The 20,000-nt window shown below is 57.5% G+C and overlaps 1 protein-coding gene across 1 annotated transcript in view; it reads right to left on the bottom strand.

The window, feature by feature from the left end:
* Positions 1 to 1,864: 1,864 nt before the first annotated feature.
* Positions 1,865 to 20,000, bottom strand: part of LOC144954751 (aldehyde dehydrogenase X, mitochondrial-like) — a gene marked incomplete at both ends in the record, with an annotated part of 19,358 nt that continues 1,222 nt past the window's right edge. The window contains 5 exons of the mRNA XM_078885177.1: positions 1,865 to 2,047; positions 4,203 to 4,397; positions 6,136 to 6,302; positions 7,122 to 7,285; positions 14,927 to 15,033. Of these exons, the coding sequence (XP_078741303.1) occupies positions 1,865 to 2,047; positions 4,203 to 4,397; positions 6,136 to 6,302; positions 7,122 to 7,285; positions 14,927 to 15,033 (816 nt within the window). The remainder of the gene's footprint in view (positions 2,048 to 4,202; positions 4,398 to 6,135; positions 6,303 to 7,121; positions 7,286 to 14,926; positions 15,034 to 20,000) is intronic.

The raw sequence follows: 20,000 nt of genomic DNA on the forward strand, positions 1-20,000 counted from the left end.
CCCACCCACTCACCCACCCCACCCACCCACCCACCTCACTCACCCACCCACCCACCCACCCCACTCACCCACCCACCACCCACCCACCCACACCCACTCACTCACCCACTCACCCACCCCACCCCACCTCACCCACCCCACCCCACCCCACCCACCCACTCACCCACCCACTCACCCACCACCCACCACTCACCCACCCACCCACCCACCCACACCACACCCACCCACCCACCCACTCACCCACCCACCCACTCACCCACCCACCCACCCACTCACCCACCCACCCACCCACACCCACCCACCCACCCACCCACTCACCCACACCACCCACACCACACCCACCCACCCACACACCCACCCACCCACTCACCCACCCACCCACCCACCCCACACCACACCCCACCCACCCACCCACACCCACTCCACCCACCCACCCACCCACCACCACACCCACCCACCCCACCCACCCACCCACTCACCCCCACCCACCCACCACCCTCACCCACCCACCCACCCACACCACACCCACCCACCCACCCACTCACCCACTCACCCACCCACCCCACCCACTCACCCACCCACTCACCCACACACACACCCACCCACCTCACTCACCCACCACCCACCCACCCACCCACCCACTCACCCACCCACCCACCCACCCACCCACACCACACCACCCACCCACCCACCCACTCACCCACTCACCACCCACCCACCCACTCACCCACCCACCCACCACCCACCTCACTCACCCACCCACCCACCCACCCACTCACCCACTCACCCACCCACCCACCCCACCCACCCACACCCACCCACCCACCCACCCACTCACCCACTCACCCACCCACCCACCCACTCACCACTCACCCACCCACCCACCACTCACCCACTCCCACCCACCCACTCACCCACCCACTCACCCACACCACACCACCCACTCACCCACCCACCACCCACCCACTCACCCACCACTCACCCCACCCACCCACCCACCCACTCACCACACCACACCCACCCACCCACTCACCCACCCACCCACCCACCCACACCACACCACCACCCACCCACCCACCCACTCACCCACCCACCCACCCACACCACACCACCCACCCACCCACCCACCCACACCCACTCACCCACCCACCACCCACTCACCCACTCACCCACCCACCCACCCACCCACCCACCTCACCCACCCACCCCACCCACTCACCCACCCACCCACCCACACCACACCCACTCACCCACCCACCCACCCACCCACCCACTCACCCACTCACTCACCCACTCACCCACCCACCCACCCACTCACCCACTCACCCACCCACCCACTCACCCACCCACCCACCCACTCACTCACTCACCCACCCACCCACTCACCCACACCACACCCACCCACTCACCCACCCACCCACCCACTCACTCACCCACTCACCCACCCACCCACCTCACCCACCCACCACCCACTCACCACCCACCCACCCACACCACACCCACCCACCCACCCACTCACCCACTCACCCACCCACCCACCCACTCACCCACTCACCCACCCACCCACCCACCTCACCCACCCACCCACCCACTCACCCACCCACCCACCCACACCACACCCACCCACCCACCCACTCACCCACCCACCCACACCACACCCACCCACTCACCCACCCACCCACCCACCCACACCACACCCACCCACTCACCCACACCACACCCACCCACTCACCCACCCACCCACTCACCCACTCACCCACCCACCCACCCACTCACCCACTCACCCACCCACCCACCCACTCACCCACCCACCCACCCACTCACCCACTCACCCACCCACTCACCCACTCACCCACCCACCCACCTGCCCCTGGTTGAAGAAGACCGCTTCGTGGCACTCCTGGACGGCCGTGTCGAGGTCTGCGTCGTCCATGACGACCACGGGGCTCTTCCCGCCCAGCTCCAACGTGAGCCGCTTGATGGGGCCATCCAGCGAAGCCGCCGCCTGGATGAGCCGCCCCACCTCCGTGGAGCCCGTGAACGCCACCTGGGGAGGGTGGTGGGTCAATCGGTAGTCCACCTAATAGTCCACCTACTAGCCCACCTACTAGTCTAGCCACTAGTCCAGCTACTAGCCCAGCCACTCACTCAGCCACTCACTCAGCCACTCATTCACACACTCACTCACTCAGCCACCCACTCACTCAGCCACTCACTCAGCCACTCACTCAGCCACTCACTCACTCAGCCACCCACTCACTCAGCCACTCACTCAGCCACTCACTCAGCCACTCACTCACTCAGCCACTCACTCACTCACTCAGCCACTCACTCAGCCACTCACTCAGCCACTCACTCACACACTCACTCACACACTCACTCACCTGGGGAGGGTGGTGGGTCACTCGGTAATCCACCAACTAGACCAGCTACTAGTCCACCTACTAGTCCAGCTACTAGTCCACCTACTAGTCTAGCCACTCACTCAGCCACTCACTCAGCCACTCACTCAGCCACTCACTCAGCCATTCACACACCCATTCACACACTCAGCCACTCACTCACACACTCACTTACTCATTTACCTCACCCACCCACTCACCTGGAGAAGGTGGTGGGTCACTCGGTAGTCCACCAACTAGTCCAGCTACTAGTCCACCTACTAGTCTAGCCACTTAGTCCAGCTACTAGCCCAGCCACTCACTCAGCCACTCACTCACTCACACACTCACGCACACACTAACCCAGCCACTCACACACTCACTCAGCCACTCACTCACACAGCCAATCACTCAGCCACTCACTCATGCACTAGCCCAGTCACTCACTCAGCCACTCACTCACTCAGCCACTCACTCACTCACACACTCAGCCACTCACTCACCCACTCACTCACTCACTAGCCCAGCCACTCACTCAGCCACTCACTCACTCACACACCCACTCACACACTCACTCACCCACTCACTCACTCACTCACACACACACTCACTCACACACTCACTCACTCAGTCACACACTCAGCCACTCACTCACACACTCACTTATTCACACACTCACCCACCCACTCACCTGGAGAGGGTGGTGGGTCAATCGCTAGTCCACCCGCTAGTCCAGCTACTAGTCCACCTACTAGCCCAGCCACTCACTCAGCCACTCACTCAGCCACTCACTCAGCCACTAACTCACACACTCACTCACTCAGCCACTCACTCAGCCATTCACTCAGCCACTCACTCACACACACATACACCCACCCACTCAATCACACACTCACTCACCTGGAGAGGGTGGTGGGTCAATCGCTAGTCCACCTACTAGCCCAGCTACTAACCCAGCCACTCACTCAGCCAGCCACTCACTCACACACTCACTCAGCCACTCACTCACTCACACACACTCACTCACTCAGTCAGCCACTCACTCACCCACCCACTAACCCACCCACCTACTAGCCCAGCTACTAGTCCACCTACTAGCCCAGCTACTAACCCAGCCACTCACTCAGCCAGCCACTCACTCACACACTCACTCAGCCACTCACTCACACACTCACGCACACACTCACTCAGCCACTCACTCACACACTCACGCACACACTCACTCAGTCAGCCACTCACTCACCCACCCACTAACCCACCCACCTACTAGCCCAGCTACTAGTCCACCTACTAGCCCAGCCACTCACTCACTCAGCCACTCACACACTCACTCACTCAGCCACTCACTCACTCACACACTCACTCACACACTCACTCACACACTCACTCACACACTCATGCACACACTCACTCACCTGGAGAGGGTGGTGGGTCATTCGCTAGTCCACCCGCTAGTCCACCAACTAGTCCAGCTGCTAGTCCACCCACTAGCCTAGCCAGCCACTCACTCAGCCACTCACTCACTCAGCCACTCCACCCACTCACTAACCCACCCACTCACTAGCCCACCCACCCACTAGTCCACCCACCCACTCACCCACTAACCCACCTACCCACCCACTAACCCACCCATCCACTAACCCACCCACTAATCCACCCACCCACTACTCCACCCACTCACTAACCCACCCACTCACTAGCCCACCCACCCACTAGTCCACCCACCCACTCACCCACTCACCCACCTACCTACCCACCCACCCACCCACTCACTCACTCACCCACCCCACCACTACTCCACCCACCCACTAGTCCACCCACCTTGTCCACCCCGGGGTGGCGTGCAAGTGCTGCCCCCGCCCCCTCCCCCATGCCGGGCAGCACGCTGAGCGCCCCGGGGGGCAGCCCGGCCTGTACTAGCAGAGACGCCACCCACAGCGCCGACAGCGGCGTCTCCTCCGCCGGCTTGAGCACACACACGTTGCCCAGAGCCAGGGCTGGGGCCAGCTTCCATGCCTAGACACAGAGACACACACACAGAGACACACACACAGAGACACACACAGACACAGAGACACACACAGACACACACACAGAGACACACACACAGAGACACACACACAGAGACACACACACAGAGACACACACACACAGAGACACACACACAGAGACACACACAGACACAGAGACACACACAGAGACACAGAGACACACACAGAGACACAGAGACACACACAGAGACACAGAGACACACACACAGAGACACACACACACACACACGTTACCCAGAGCCAGGGCTGGGGCCAGCTTCCATGCCTAGACACAGAGACACACACACAGAGACACACACACAGAGACACACACAGAGACACACACACAGAGACACACACACACAGAGACACACACACACAGAGACACACTGAGACACACACACAGAGAGACACTGAGACACACACACACACAGAGACACACACACAGAGACACACACACACAGAGACACACACACACAGAGACACACACACACAGAGACACACACACACACGTTACCCAGAGCCAGGGCTGGGGCCAGCTTCCATGCCTAGAGATACACACACACAGAGACACACTGAGACACACAAACAGAGACACACTGAGACACACACAGAGACACACACAGAGACACACACACACACAGAGACACACACAGAGACACAGAGACACACACACACATTGCCCAGAGCCAGGGCTGGGGCCAGCTTCCATGCCTAGACACAGAGACACACACACAGAGACACACACACACACAGACACACACACAGAGACACACACACACAGAGACACACACACAGAGACACACACACAGACACACACACACACACACACGTTACCCAGAGCCAGGGCTGGGGCCAGCTTCCATGCCTAGAGATACACAGAGAGACACTGAGACACACACACAGAGACACACACACAGAGACACACACAGAGACACACACAGACACACACAGAGACACACAGAGACACACAGAGAGACTGAGACACACCCACACACTCACTCACCCACGCACTCATCCACCCACTCACCCACCCACCCACTCACTCACCCACCCACCCACTCACTCACCCACCCACCCACTCACTCACTCACTCACCCACCCACTCACTCACCCACCCACCCACCCACCCACTCACCCACCCACTCACCCACCCACTCACCCACCCACCCACCCACTCACTCACTCACCCACCCACTCACCCACCCACCCACCCACTCACTCACCCACCCACCCACCCACTCACCCACCCACCCACCCACCCACTCACTCACTCACCCACCCACCCACTCACCCACCCACTCACCCACCCACCCACTCATCCACCCACTCACCCACCCACTCACTCACTCACTCACCCACCCACCCACTCACCCACTCACTCACCCACCCACCCACCCACCCACCCACTCACCCACCCACCCACCCACTCACCCACTCACCCACTCACCCACCCACTCAATCACTCACTCACCCACCCACTCACTCACTCACTCACCCACCCACCCACCCACCCACCCACCCACCCACCCACCCACCCACCCACTCACCCACCCACTCACCCACCCACTCACCCACCCACCCACCCACTCACTCACTCACTCACCCACTCACTCACCCACCCACCCACTCACCCACCCACCCACTCACCCACCCACCCACCCACTCACCCACTCACTCACTCACCCACCCAGGGGGTGGACTACGCAGTGCGTGGGGTGGACCTGCATGACGATGGGGAAGTTCCAGGGGATGATCTGCGCGCACACTCCTACAGGCTCGTGCCACGTGAAGGCCACGAAGGGCCCGTCCATGGGGATCGTCTGTCCGTGGTGCTTGTCAGCCCAGCCGGCAAAGTAGCGGTACGTGCGTATTGCATAGTCCACATCGCCTGGGTGGGTGGGGGGGGTGAGTGGGGGGGTGAGTGGGGGGGTGAGTGGGGGGGTGAGTGGGGGGGTGGGGGGTGGGTGGGGGGGTGAGTGGGGGGGTGAGTAGGGGGGTGAGTGGGGGGGTGGGGGGGTGGGTGGGTGGGTGAGTGGGTGGGTGAGTGGGTGGGTGGGTGGGTGAGTGAGTAAGTGGGTGGGGGGGTGAGTGGGTGAGTGAGTGAGTGAGTGGGTGGGTGGGTGGGTGAGTGACTGAGTGGGTGAGTGATTGAGTGGGTGGTTGGGTGAGTGAGTGAGTGAGTGGGTGGGTGAGTGAGTGAGTGGGTGAGTGGGTGGGTGAGTGAGTGAGTGAGTGGGTGAGTGAGTGAGTGAGTGGGTGAGTGGGGATCGTCTGTCCGTGGTGCTTGTCAGCCCAGCCGGCAAAGTAGCGGTACGTGCGTATCGCATAGTCCACATCGCCTGGGTAGGTGGGTGAGTGAGTGGGTGAGTGGGTGAGTGACTGAGTGAGTGGGTGAGCGAGCGAGTGAGTGGGTGGGTGGGTGGGTGAGTGGGTGAGTGAGTGAGTGAGTGGGTGAGTGGGTGAGTGAGTGAGTGGGTGAGTGAGTGAGTGGGTGGGTGGGTGAGTGGGGGAGTGGGTGAGTGAGTGAGTGGGTGGGTGGGTGAGTGAGTGAGCGAGTGAGTGATTGAGCGAGTGAGTGATTGAGCGAGCGAGCGAGTGAATGAGTGAACGAGTGAGTGAGCGAGCGCGTGAGCGAGTGAGCGAGCGAGCGAGTGATTGAGCGAGCGAGTGAGTCCACCGCTCGCTCACTCGCGAGCGGTGGACTCACCCAGAGCGGAGGAGTAGGTCTTGCCGCTGTCGAGTGTGTCGAGCGAGGAGAGCAAGGCCTTGTGGCCCTCCATGAGGTCGGCCAGGCGGTGCAGGATGAGGCCTCGCTGGGACGCGTCCATGGAACGCCACGGCGAGCCCAGGCGGAACGCATCTTTAGCCGCACTGGGGGAGGCAGAGAGAGAGAGACACGGGGAGAGAGAGAGACACGGGGAGAGACACGGGGAGAGACACGGGGAGAGACACGGGGAGAGAAACACGGGGAGAGACACGGGGAGAGACACGGGGAGAGAGACACGGGGAGAGACACGGCGAGCCCAGGCGGAACGCATCTTTAGCCGCACTGGGGGAGGCAGAGAGAGAGAGACACGGGGAGAGAGAGAGACACGGGGAGAGACACGGGGAGAGACACGGGGAGAGACACGGGGAGAGAAACACGGGGAGAGACACGGGGAGAGACACGGGGAGAGAGACACGGGGAGAGACACGGGGAGAGAGACACGGGGAGAGACACGGCGAGCCCAGGCGGAACGCATCTTTAGCCGCACTGGGGGAGGCAGAGAGAGAGAGACACGGGGAGAGAGAGAGACACGGGGAGAGACACGGGGAGAGACACGGGGAGAGACACGGGGAGAGACACGGGGAGAGAGACACGGGGAGAGACACGGCGAGCCCAGGCGGAACGCATCTTTAGCCGCACTGGGGGAGGCAGAGAGAGAGAGACACGGGGAGAGAGAGAGACACGGGGAGAGACACGGTGAGAGACACGGGGAGAGACACGGGGAGAGAAACACGGGGAGAGACACGGGGAGAGACACGGGGAGAGAGACACGGGGAGAGACACGGGGAGAGAGACACGGGGAGAGACACGGCGAGCCCAGGCGGAACGCATCTTTAGCCGCACTGGGGGAGGCAGAGAGAGAGAGACACGGGGAGAGAGAGAGACACGGGGAGAGACACGGGGAGAGACACGGGGAGAGACACGGGGAGAGACACGGGGAGAGAGACACGGGGAGAGACACGGCGAGCCCAGGCGGAACGCATCTTTAGCCGCACTGGGGGAGGCAGAGAGAGAGAGACACGGGGAGAGAGAGAGACACGGGGAGAGACACGGTGAGAGACACGGGGAGAGACACGGGGAGAGAAACACGGGGAGAGACACGGGGAGAGACACGGGGAGAGAGACACGGGGAGAGACACGGGGAGAGAGACACGGGGAGAGACACGGCGAGCCCAGGCGGAACGCATCTTTAGCCGCACTGGGGGAGGCAGAGAGAGAGAGACACGGGGAGAGAGAGAGACACGGTGAGAGACACGGGGAGAGACACGGGGAGAGACACGGGGAGAGACACGGGGAGAGACACGGGGAGAGAGACACGGGGAGAGACACGGGGAGAGAGACACGGGGAGAGACACGGCGAGCCCAGGCGGAACGCATCTTTAGCCGCACTGGGGGAGGCAGAGAGAGAGAGACACGGGGAGAGAGAGAGACACGGTGAGAGACACGGGGAGAGACACGGGGAGAGAGACACGGGGAGAGACACGGCGAGCCCAGGCGGAACGCATCTTTAGCCGCACTGGGGGAGGCAGAGAGAGAGAGACACGGGGAGAGAGAGAGACACGGGGAGAGACACGGGGAGAGATGTGAGAGATGGTGAGGGACAGAGAGAGATGGTGAGTGATTGTGAGAGATGGTGAGAGAGACACGGGGAGAGAGACACGGGGAGAGAGAGACACGGTGAGAGACACGGGGAGAGAGACACGGGGAGAGAGAGACACGGTGAGAGACACGGGGAGAGAGACACGGGGAGAGAGACACGGGGAGAGAGATACGGTGAGTGATGGTGAGAGACAGAGAGATGGTGAGAGAGAGACACGGGGAGAGAGACAGGGAGAGATGGGGAGAGAGAGACACGGGGAGAGACACGGGGAGAGAGACACGGGGAGAGAGACACGGGGAGAGAGACATGGGGAGAGAGATACGGTGAGTGATGGTGAGAGACAGAGAGATGGGGAGAGAGAGACAGGGAGAGATGGGGAGAGAGAGACACGGGGAGAGAGACACGGGGAGAGACACGGGGAGCTCAGGCGAAACGCATCTCTAGCCGCACTGGGGGAGGCGGAGAGAGATGGTGAGAGAGACGCGGGGGGAGAGAGAGACACAGAGACAGAGAGACACAGAGAGACACAGAGACACAGAGACAGAGAGACACAGAGAGACACAGAGACAGAGAGACACAGAGACAGAGAGACACAGAGACAGAGACACAGAGACACAGAGAGAGAGAGACACACACAGAGAGACACAGAGAGACACAGAGACACAGAGAGAGACACACACAGAGAGAGGCACAGAGAGACACACAGAGAGAGACACAGGCACAGAGACACACAGAGAGAGATTTGAGAGACACAGAGAGAGAGACACACACAGAGAGACACAGAGAGACACAGAGACACATAGAGAGACACACACAGAGAGAGGCACAGAGAGACACACAGAGAGAGACACAGGCACAGAGACACACAGAGAGAGATTTGAGAGACACAGAGAGAGAGACACACACACAGAGACACAGAGAGACACAGAGACACATAGAGAGACACACACAGAGAGAGACACAGAGACACACACAGAGAGACACACAGAGAGACACACACAGAGACAGAGACACAGAGAGATTTGAGAGACGCAGAGAGAGACACACATAGAGAGAGACACACAGAGAGAGACACAGAGACACACAGAGAGAGACACAGAGACACACAGAGAGAGACACACAGAGAGAGATTTGAGAGACACAGAGAGAGACACACAGAGAGAGATTTGAGAGACACAGAGAGAGACACACAGAGAGACACACAGAGAGACACAGAGACACAGAGACACACAGAGAGAGATTTGAGAGACACACAGAGAGAGACACACAGAGAGAGACACACAGAGAGATTTGAGAGACACAGAGAGAGACACACAGAGAGACACACAGAGAGACACAGAGAGAGACACACAGAGAGACACAGAGACACAGAGACACACAGAGAGACACAGAGAGAGAGACACACAGAGAGAGACACACAGAGAGAGATTTGAGAGACACAGAGAGAGACACACAGAGAGACACACAGAGAGAGACACACAGAGAGACACAGAGAGAGACACACAGAGAGACACAGAGACACAGAGACACAGAGAGAGACACACAGAGAGACACAGAGACACACAGAGAGAGATTTGAGAGACACACAGAGAGACACACAGAGAGAGACACACAGAGAGAGACACACAGAGAGAGACACACAGAGAGAGACACACAGAGAGAGATTTGAGAGACACACAGAGAGAGACACACAGAGAGAGATTTGAGAGACACACAGAGAGACACACAGAGAGAGACACACAGAGAGAGATTTGAGAGACACAGAGACACACAGAGAGACACAGAGAGAGACACACAGAGAGACACAGAGACACAGAGACACACAGAGAGACACACAGAGAGAGACACACACAGAGAGACACACAGAGAGAGATTTGAGAGACACAGAGACACAGAGACACACAGAGAGAGACACACAGAGAGATTTGAGAGACACACAGAGAGACACACAGAGAGACACAGAGAGAGACACACAGAGAGACACAGAGAGAGACACACAGAGAGACACAGAGAGAGACACACAGAGAGACACAGAGACACAGAGACACAGAGAGAGACACACAGAGAGACACAGAGACACAGAGACACACAGAGAGACACAGAGAGAGACACACAGAGAGACACAGAGAGAGACACACAGAGAGACACAGAGACACAGAGACACAGAGAGAGACACACAGAGAGACACAGAGAGAGACACACAGAGAGACACAGAGAGAGACACACAGAGAGACACAGAGACACAGAGACACAGAGAGAGACACACAGAGAGACACAGAGACACAGAGACACACAGAGAGACACAGAGAGAGATTTGAGAGACACAGAGAGAGACACACAGAGAGACACAGAGACACAGAGACACAGAGACACACAGAGAGACACAGAGAGAGACACACAGAGAGACACACAGAGAGACACAGAGAGAGACACACAGAGAGACACAGAGAGACACAGAGAGAGAGACACAGAGAGACACAGAGAGAGACACACAGAGAGACACAGAGACACACAGAAAGACACAGAGAGAGAGACACACAGAGAGAGACACACAGAGAGACACAGAGACACACAGAGAGAGATTTGAGAGACACAGAGAGAGACACACAGAGAGACACAGAGACACACAGAAAGACACAGAGAGAGAGACACACAGAGAGAGACACACAGAGAGACACAGAGACACACAGAGAGAGATTTGAGAGACACAGAGAGAGACACACAGAGAGACACACAGAGAGAGACACACAGAGAGACACAGAGACACAGAGACACACAGAGAGAGACACACAGAGAGAGACACACAGAGAGAGATTTGAGAGACACAGAGAGAGACACACAGAGAGACACACAGAGAGAGACACACAGAGAGACACAGAGACACAGAGAGACACACAGAGAGAGACACACAGAGAGAGACACACAGAGAGAGACACACAGAGAGAGACACACAGAGAGAGATTTGAGAGACACACAGAGAGACACACAGAGAGACACAGAGACACAGAGACACACAGAGAGAGACACACAGAGAGAGACACACAGAGAGAGACACAGAGACACAGAGACACACAGAGAGACACAGAGACACACAGAGAGAGATTTGAGAGACACACAGAGAGACACAGAGAGAGACACACAGAGAGAGACAGAGAGAGACACACAGAGAGAGACACACAGAGAGAGACACACAGAGAGAGACACACAGAGAGATTTGAGAGACACACAGAGAGACACAGAGAGAGACACACAGAGAGACACAGAGAGAGACACACAGAGAGAGACACACAGAGAGAGACACACAGAGAGAGACACACAGAGAGAGACACACAGAGAGAGACACACAGAGAGAGACACACAGAGAGACACAGAGAGAGACACACAGAGAGACACAGAGAGAGACACACAGAGAGACACAGAGACACAGAGACACAGAGAGAGACACACAGAGAGACACAGAGACACAGAGACACACAGAGACACACAGAGAGAGACACACACAGAGAGACACACAGAGAGAGATTTGAGAGACACAGAGACACAGAGACACAGAGAGAGACACACAGAGAGAGACACACACAGAGAGAGACACACAGAGAGAGATTTGAGAGACACAGAGAGAGACACACAGAGAGACACACAGAGAGACACAGAGACACAGAGACACAGAGACACAGAGACACACAGAGAGAGATTTGAGAGACACACAGAGAGAGACACACAGAGAGAGACACACAGAGAGAGACACACAGAGAGAGACACACAGAGAGACACAGAGAGAGACACACAGAGAGACACAGAGAGAGACACACAGAGAGACACAGAGACACAGAGACACAGAGAGAGACACACAGAGAGACACAGAGACACAGAGACACACAGAGAGACACACAGAGAGAGACACACAGAGAGAGACACACAGAGAGAGACACACAGAGAGAGACACACAGAGAGACACAGAGAGAGACACACAGAGAGAGATTTGAGAGACACAGAGAGAGACACACAGAGAGAGACACACAGAGAGAGACACACAGAGAGAGATTTGAGAGACACAGAGAGATTTGAGAGACGCAGAGAGAGACACACACAGAGAGAGACACACAGAGACACACAGAGAGAGATTTGAGAGACACACAGAGAGAGACACACAGAGAGAGACACACAGAGAGAGACACACAGAGAGACACACAGAGAGACACAGAGAGAGACACACAGAGAGACACAGAGAGAGACACACAGAGAGACACAGAGACACAGAGACACAGAGAGAGACACACAGAGAGAGATTTGAGAGACACACAGAGAGAGACACACAGAGAGAGACACACAGAGAGAGACACACAGAGAGACACACAGAGAGACACAGAGAGAGACACACAGAGAGACACAGAGACACAGAGACACAGAGAGAGACACACAGAGAGACACAGAGACACAGAGACACACAGAGAGACACACAGAGAGAGACACACAGAGAGAGACACACAGAGAGAGACACACAGAGAGAGACACACAGAGAGACACAGAGAGAGACACACAGAGAGACACAGAGAGAGACACACAGAGAGACACAGAGACACAGAGACACAGAGAGAGACACACAGAGAGACACAGAGACACAGAGACACACAGAGACACACAGAGAGAGACACACACAGAGAGACACACAGAGAGAGATTTGAGAGACACAGAGACACAGAGACACAGAGAGAGACACACAGAGAGAGACACACACAGAGAGAGACACACAGAGAGAGATTTGAGAGACACAGAGAGAGACACACAGAGAGACACACAGAGAGACACAGAGACACAGAGACACAGAGACACAGAGACACACAGAGAGAGATTTGAGAGACACACAGAGAGAGACACACAGAGAGAGACACACAGAGAGAGACACACAGAGAGAGACACACAGAGAGACACAGAGAGAGACACACAGAGAGACACAGAGAGAGACACACAGAGAGACACAGAGACACAGAGACACAGAGAGAGACACACAGAGAGACACAGAGACACAGAGACACACAGAGAGACACACAGAGAGAGACACACAGAGAGAGACACACAGAGAGAGACACACAGAGAGAGACACACAGAGAGACACAGAGAGAGACACACAGAGAGAGATTTGAGAGACACAGAGAGAGACACACAGAGAGAGACACACAGAGAGAGACACACAGAGAGAGATTTGAGAGACACAGAGAGATTTGAGAGACGCAGAGAGAGACACACACAGAGAGAGACACACAGAGACACACAGAGAGAGATTTGAGAGACACACAGAGAGAGACACACAGAGAGAGACACACAGAGAGAGACACACAGAGAGACACACAGAGAGACACAGAGAGAGACACACAGAGAGACACAGAGAGAGACACACAGAGAGACACAGAGACACAGAGACACAGAGAGAGACACACAGAGAGAGATTTGAGAGACACACAGAGAGAGACACACAGAGAGAGACACACAGAGAGAGACACACAGAGAGACACACAGAGAGACACAGAGAGAGACACACAGAGAGACACAGAGACACAGAGACACAGAGAGAGACACACAGAGAGACACAGAGACACAGAGACACACAGAGAGACACACAGAGAGAGACACACAGAGAGAGACACACAGAGAGAGACACACAGAGAGAGACACACAGAGAGACACAGAGAGAGACACACAGAGAGAGATTTGAGAGACACAGAGAGAGACACACAGAGAGAGATTTGAGAGACACAGAGAGAGACACACAGAGAGACACACAGAGAGAGACAGAGACACAGAGACACACAGAGAGAGATTTGAGAGACACAGAGAGAGACACACAGAGAGACACACAGAGAGACACAGAGACACACAGAGAGAGATTTGAGAGACACACAGAGAGAGACACACAGAGAGAGACACACAGAGAGAGACACACAGAGAGACACAGAGAGAGACACACAGAGAGACACAGAGAGAGACACACAGAGAGAGATTTGAGAGACACACAGAGAGACACACAGAGAGACACAGAGACAGACACACAGAGAGAGATTTGAGAGAGACACAGAGAGAGGTTCACTGCAGAGAGACGCTCTGAGTCAATGGGGCCTGGTCCCTCTGCCCAGCCCCCCCGGCTTGCCTGACGGCTTTGTCCACGTCGGGCGCCTCTGCCAGGCTGACGTGAGCCAGGATCTCCCCCGTGGCCGGGTTCACCGTGGGGAACGTTTTGCCACTCACAGAGTCAACCTGCACACTCCACCACAGACACGGACGGAGAGAGACAAGGGGGGTGGGTGAGTGGGTGAGTGAGTGGGTGAGTGGGTGGGTGGGTGGGTGAGTGAGTGGGTGGGTGAGTGGGTGAGTGGCTGAGTGGGTGAGTGGTTTTGCCACTCACAGAGTCAACCTGCACACTCCACCACAGACACGGACGGAGAGAGACAAGGGGGGTGGGTGAGTGGGTGAGTGAGTGGGTGAGTGGGTGGGTGGGTGGGTGAGTGAGTGGGTGGGTGAGTGGGTGAGTGGCTGAGTGGGTGAGTGGTTTTGCCACTCACAGAGTCAACCTGCACACTCCACCACAGACACGGACGGAGAGAGACAAGGGGGGTGGGTGAGTGGGTGAGTGAGTGGGTGAGTGGGTGGGTGGGTGGGTGAGTGAGTGGGTGGGTGAGTGGGTGAGTGGCTGAGTGGGTGAGTGGTTTTGCCACTCACAGAGTCAACCTGCACACTCCACCACAGACACGGACGGAGAGAGACAAGGGGGGTGGGTGAGTGGGTGAGTGAGTGGGTGAGTGGGTGGGTGGGTGGGTGAGTGAGTGGGTGGGTGAGTGGGTGAGTGGCTGAGTGGGTGAGTGGTTTTGCCACTCACAGAGTCAACCTGCACACTCCACCACAGACACGGACGGAGAGAGACAAGGGGGGTGGGTGAGTGGGTGAGTGAGTGGGTGAGTGGGTGGGTGGGTGGGTGAGTGAGTGGGTGGGTGAGTGGGTGAGTGGCTGAGTGGGTGAGTGGTTTTGCCACTCACAGAGTCAACCTGCACACTCCACCACAGACACGGACGGAGAGAGACAAGGGGGGTGGGTGAGTGAGTGGGTGAGTGGGTGAGTGAGTGAGTGGGTGGGTGAGTGAGTGGGTGGGTGAGTGGGTGAGTGGCTGAGTGGGTGAGTGGTTTTGCCACTCACAGAGTCAACCTGCACACTCCACCACAGACACGGACGGAGAGAGACAAGGGGGGTGGGTGAGTGGGTGAGTGGGTGGGTGAGTGGGTGGGTGGGTGAGTGGGTGGGTGGGTGAGTGGGTGAGTGAGTGGGTGAGTGGCTGAGTGGGTGAGTGGTTTTGCCACTCACAGAGTCAACCTGCACACTCCACCACAGACACGGAGGGAGAGAGACAAGGGGGGTGGGTGAGTGGGTGGGTGGGTGGGTGGGTGAGTGGGTGGGTGGGTGAGTGAGTGAGTGGGTGGGTGGGTGGGTGAGTGAGTGAGTGAGTGGGTGAGTGGGTGGGTGAGTGGGTGAGTGGGTGGGTGGGTGAGTGGGTGGGTGGGTGAGTGGGTGAGTGAGTGGGTGGGTGAGTGAGTGGGTGAGTGGCTGAGTGGGTGAGTGGTTTTGCCACTCACAGAGTCAACCTGCACACTCCACCACAGACACGGACGGAGAGAGAGACAAGGGGGGTGGGTGAGTGGGTGAGTGGGTGGGTGAGTGGGTGAGTGGGTGGGTGGTTGAGTGAGTGGGTGAGTGGGTGGGTGAGTGGCTGAGTGGGTGAGTGGTTTTGCCACTCACAGAGTCAACCTGCACACTCCACCACAGACACGGACGGAGAGAGACAAGGGGGGTGGGTGAGTGGGTGGGTGGGTGGGTGAGTGGGTGAGTGAGTGGGTGAGTGGCTGAGTGGGTGAGTGGTTTTGCCACTCACAGAGTCAACCTGCACACTCCACCACAGACACGGAGGGAGAGAGACAAGGGGGGTGGGTGAGTGGGTGGGTGGGTGGGTGAGTGGGTGAGTGGGTGGGTGAGTGAGTGGGTGAGTGGCTGAGTGGGTGAGTGGTTTTGCCACTCACAGAGTCAACCTGCACACTCCACCACAGACACGGACGGAGAGAGACAAGGGGGGTGGGTGAGTGGGTGGGTGGGTGGGTGAGTGAGTGGGTGAGTGGGTGGGTGAGTGAGTGGGTGAGTGGGTGAGTGAGTGGTCGAGTGAGTGAGTGGTTGAGTGAGTGAGTGGTCGAGTGAGTGAGTGGTCGAGTGAGTGAGTGGTTGAGTGAGTGAGTGGTTGAGTGAGTGAGTGGTTGAGTGAGTGAGTGGTTGAGTGAGTGAGTGGTTGAGTGAGTGAGTGGTTGAGTGAGTGGGTGGTTTTGCCACTCACAGAGTCAACCTGCACACTCCACCACAGACACGGAGGGAGAGAGACAAGGGGGGTGGGTGAGTGGGTGAGTGAGTGGGTGAGTGGGTGAGTGGGTGGGTGAGTGAGTGGGTGGGTGAGTGAGTGAGTGGGTGAGTGAGTTAGTGGCTGAGTGAGTGGCTGAGTGGTCGAGTGAGTGAGTGGTTGAGTGAGTGAGTGGTTGAGTGAGTGAGTGAGTGGTTGAGTGAGTGGCTGAGTGAGTGGGTGGCTGAGTGAGTGAGTGGCTGAGTGAGTGGCTGAGTGAGTGGCTGAGTGAGTGGTTGAGTGGTTGGGTGGATGGGTGGGTGAGTGGTTGAGTGGGTGGGTGAGTGGTCGAGTGAGTGAGTGGTTGAGTGAGTGAGTGGTTTTGCCACTCACAGAGTCAACCTGCACACTCCACCACAGACACGGACGGAGAGAGACAAGGGGGGTGGGTGAGTGGGTGAGTGGGTGGGTGAGTGAGTGAGTGGGTGGGTGGGTGAGTGGCTGAGTGGGTGGGTGAGTGGTTGAGTGAGTGAGTGGTTGAGTGAGTGAGTGGTTTTGCCACTCACAGAGTCAACCTGCACACTCCACCACAGACACGGAGAGAGAGAGACAAAGGGGGGTGGGTGAGTGGGTGGGTGGGTGGGTGAGTGGGTGAGTGGGTGGGTGAGTGGTCGAGTGAGTGAGTGGTTGAGTGAGTGAGTGGGTGGGTGAGTGAGTTAGTGGTTGAGTGAGTGAGTGGTTGAGTGAGTGAGTGGTTGAGTGAGTGGGTGGGTGGGTGGGTGGTTGAGTGGTCGAGTGAGTGAGTGGTTGAGTGAGTGAGTGGGTGGGTGGGTGAGTGAGTTAGTGGTTGAGTGAGTGAGTGGGTGAGTGAGTGAGTGGGTGAGTGAGTGGGTGGTTGAGTGGTTGAGTGAGTGAGTGGTTGAGTGGTTGGGTGGATGGGTGGGTGAGTGGTTGAGTGACTGAGTGGTTGAGTGAGTGAGTGGCTGAGTGAGTGGTTGAGTGAGTGGGTGGTTGAGTGGTTGAGTGAGTGAGTGGCTGAGTGGGTGGGTGAGTGGTTGAGTGAGTGAGTGGGTGAGTGAGTGGGTGAGTGAGTGAGTGGTTGAGTGAGTGAGTGGTTTTGCCACTCACAGAGTCAACCTGCACACTCCACCACAGACACGGACGGAGAGAGACAAAGGGGGGTGGGTGAGTGGGTGAGTGGGTGGGTGGGTGAGTGGCTGAGTGGGTGGGTGAGTGGTCGAGTGAGTGAGTGGTTGAGTGAGTGAGTGGGTGGGTGAGTGAGTTAGTGGTTGAGTGAGTGGTTGAGTGAGTGGGTGGTTGAGTGGTCGAGTGAGTGAGTGGTTGAGTGAGTGAATGGGTGGGTGGGTGAGTGAGTTAGTGGTTGAGTGAGTGAGTGGTTGAGTGAGTGGGTGAGTGAGTGAGTGGTTGGGTGAGTGGGTGGGTGGGTGGGTGGTTGAGTGGGTGGGTGGTTGAGTGAGTGAGTGGTTGAGTGAGTCAGTGGTTGGGTGAGTGGGTGGGTGAGTGGGTGAGTGAGTGGGTGGGTGAGTGGGTGGACGGGTGAGTGGGTGAGTGGGTGGGTGAGTGAGTGAGTGGGTGGGTGAGTGGGTGGGTGGGTGACTGGTTGAGTGGTTGAGTGAGTGAGTGGGTGGTTTTACCACAAAGGGGGTGGTTGAGTGGGTGAGTGAGTGGTTGAGTGAGTGAGTGGGTGGGTGAGTGAGTTAGTGGTTGAGTGAGTGAGTGGTTGAGTGAGTGAGTGGTTGAGTGAGTGGGTGGGTGGGTGGGTGGTTGAGTGGTCGAGTGAGTGAGTGGTTGAGTGAGTGAGTGGGTGGGTGGGTGAGTGAGTTAGTGGTTGAGTGAGTGAGTGGGTGAGTGAGTGAGTGGGTGAGTGAGTGGGTGGTTGAGTGGTTGAGTGAGTGAGTGGTTGAGTGGTTGGGTGGATGGGTGGGTGAGTGGTTGAGTGACTGAGTGGTTGAGTGAGTGAGTGGCTGAGTGAGTGGTTGAGTGAGTGGGTGGTTGAGTGGTTGAGTGAGTGAGTGGCTGAGTGGGTGGGTGAGTGGTTGAGTGAGTGAGTGGGTGAGTGAGTGGGTGAGTGAGTGAGTGGTTGAGTGAGTGAGTGGTTTTGCCACTCACAGAGTCAACCTGCACACTCCACCACAGACACGGACGGAGAGAGACAAAGGGGGGTGGGTGAGTGGGTGAGTGGGTGGGTGGGTGAGTGGCTGAGTGGGTGGGTGAGTGGTCGAGTGAGTGAGTGGTTGAGTGAGTGAGTGGGTGGGTGAGTGAGTTAGTGGTTGAGTGAGTGGTTGAGTGAGTGGGTGGTTGAGTGGTCGAGTGAGTGAGTGGTTGAGTGAGTGAATGGGTGGGTGGGTGAGTGAGTTAGTGGTTGAGTGAGTGAGTGGTTGAGTGAGTGGGTGAGTGAGTGAGTGGTTGGGTGAGTGGGTGGGTGGGTGGGTGGTTGAGTGGGTGGGTGGTTGAGTGAGTGAGTGGTTGAGTGAGTCAGTGGTTGGGTGAGTGGGTGGGTGGGTGAGTGGGTGAGTGAGTGGGTGGGTGAGTGGGTGGACGGGTGAGTGGGTGAGTGGGTGGGTGAGTGAGTGAGTGGGTGGGTGAGTGGGTGGGTGGGTGACTGGTTGAGTGGTTGAGTGAGTGAGTGGGTGGTTTTACCACAAAGGGGGTGGTTGAGTGGGTGAGTGAGTGGTTGAGTGAGTGAGTGGGTGGGTGAGTGAGTTAGTGGTTGAGTGAGTGAGTGGTTGAGTGAGTGAGTGGTTGAGTGAGTGGGTGGGTGGGTGGGTGGTTGAGTGGTCGAGTGAGTGAGTGGTTGAGTGAGTGAGTGGGTGAGTGGTTGAGTGAGTGGTTG

This window comes from Lampetra fluviatilis, unplaced genomic scaffold (genome assembly GCF_964198595.1).
Source record: "Lampetra fluviatilis unplaced genomic scaffold, kcLamFluv1.1 SCAFFOLD_1118, whole genome shotgun sequence".
NCBI classification, from domain to species: Eukaryota; Metazoa; Chordata; class Hyperoartia; order Petromyzontiformes; family Petromyzontidae; genus Lampetra; species Lampetra fluviatilis.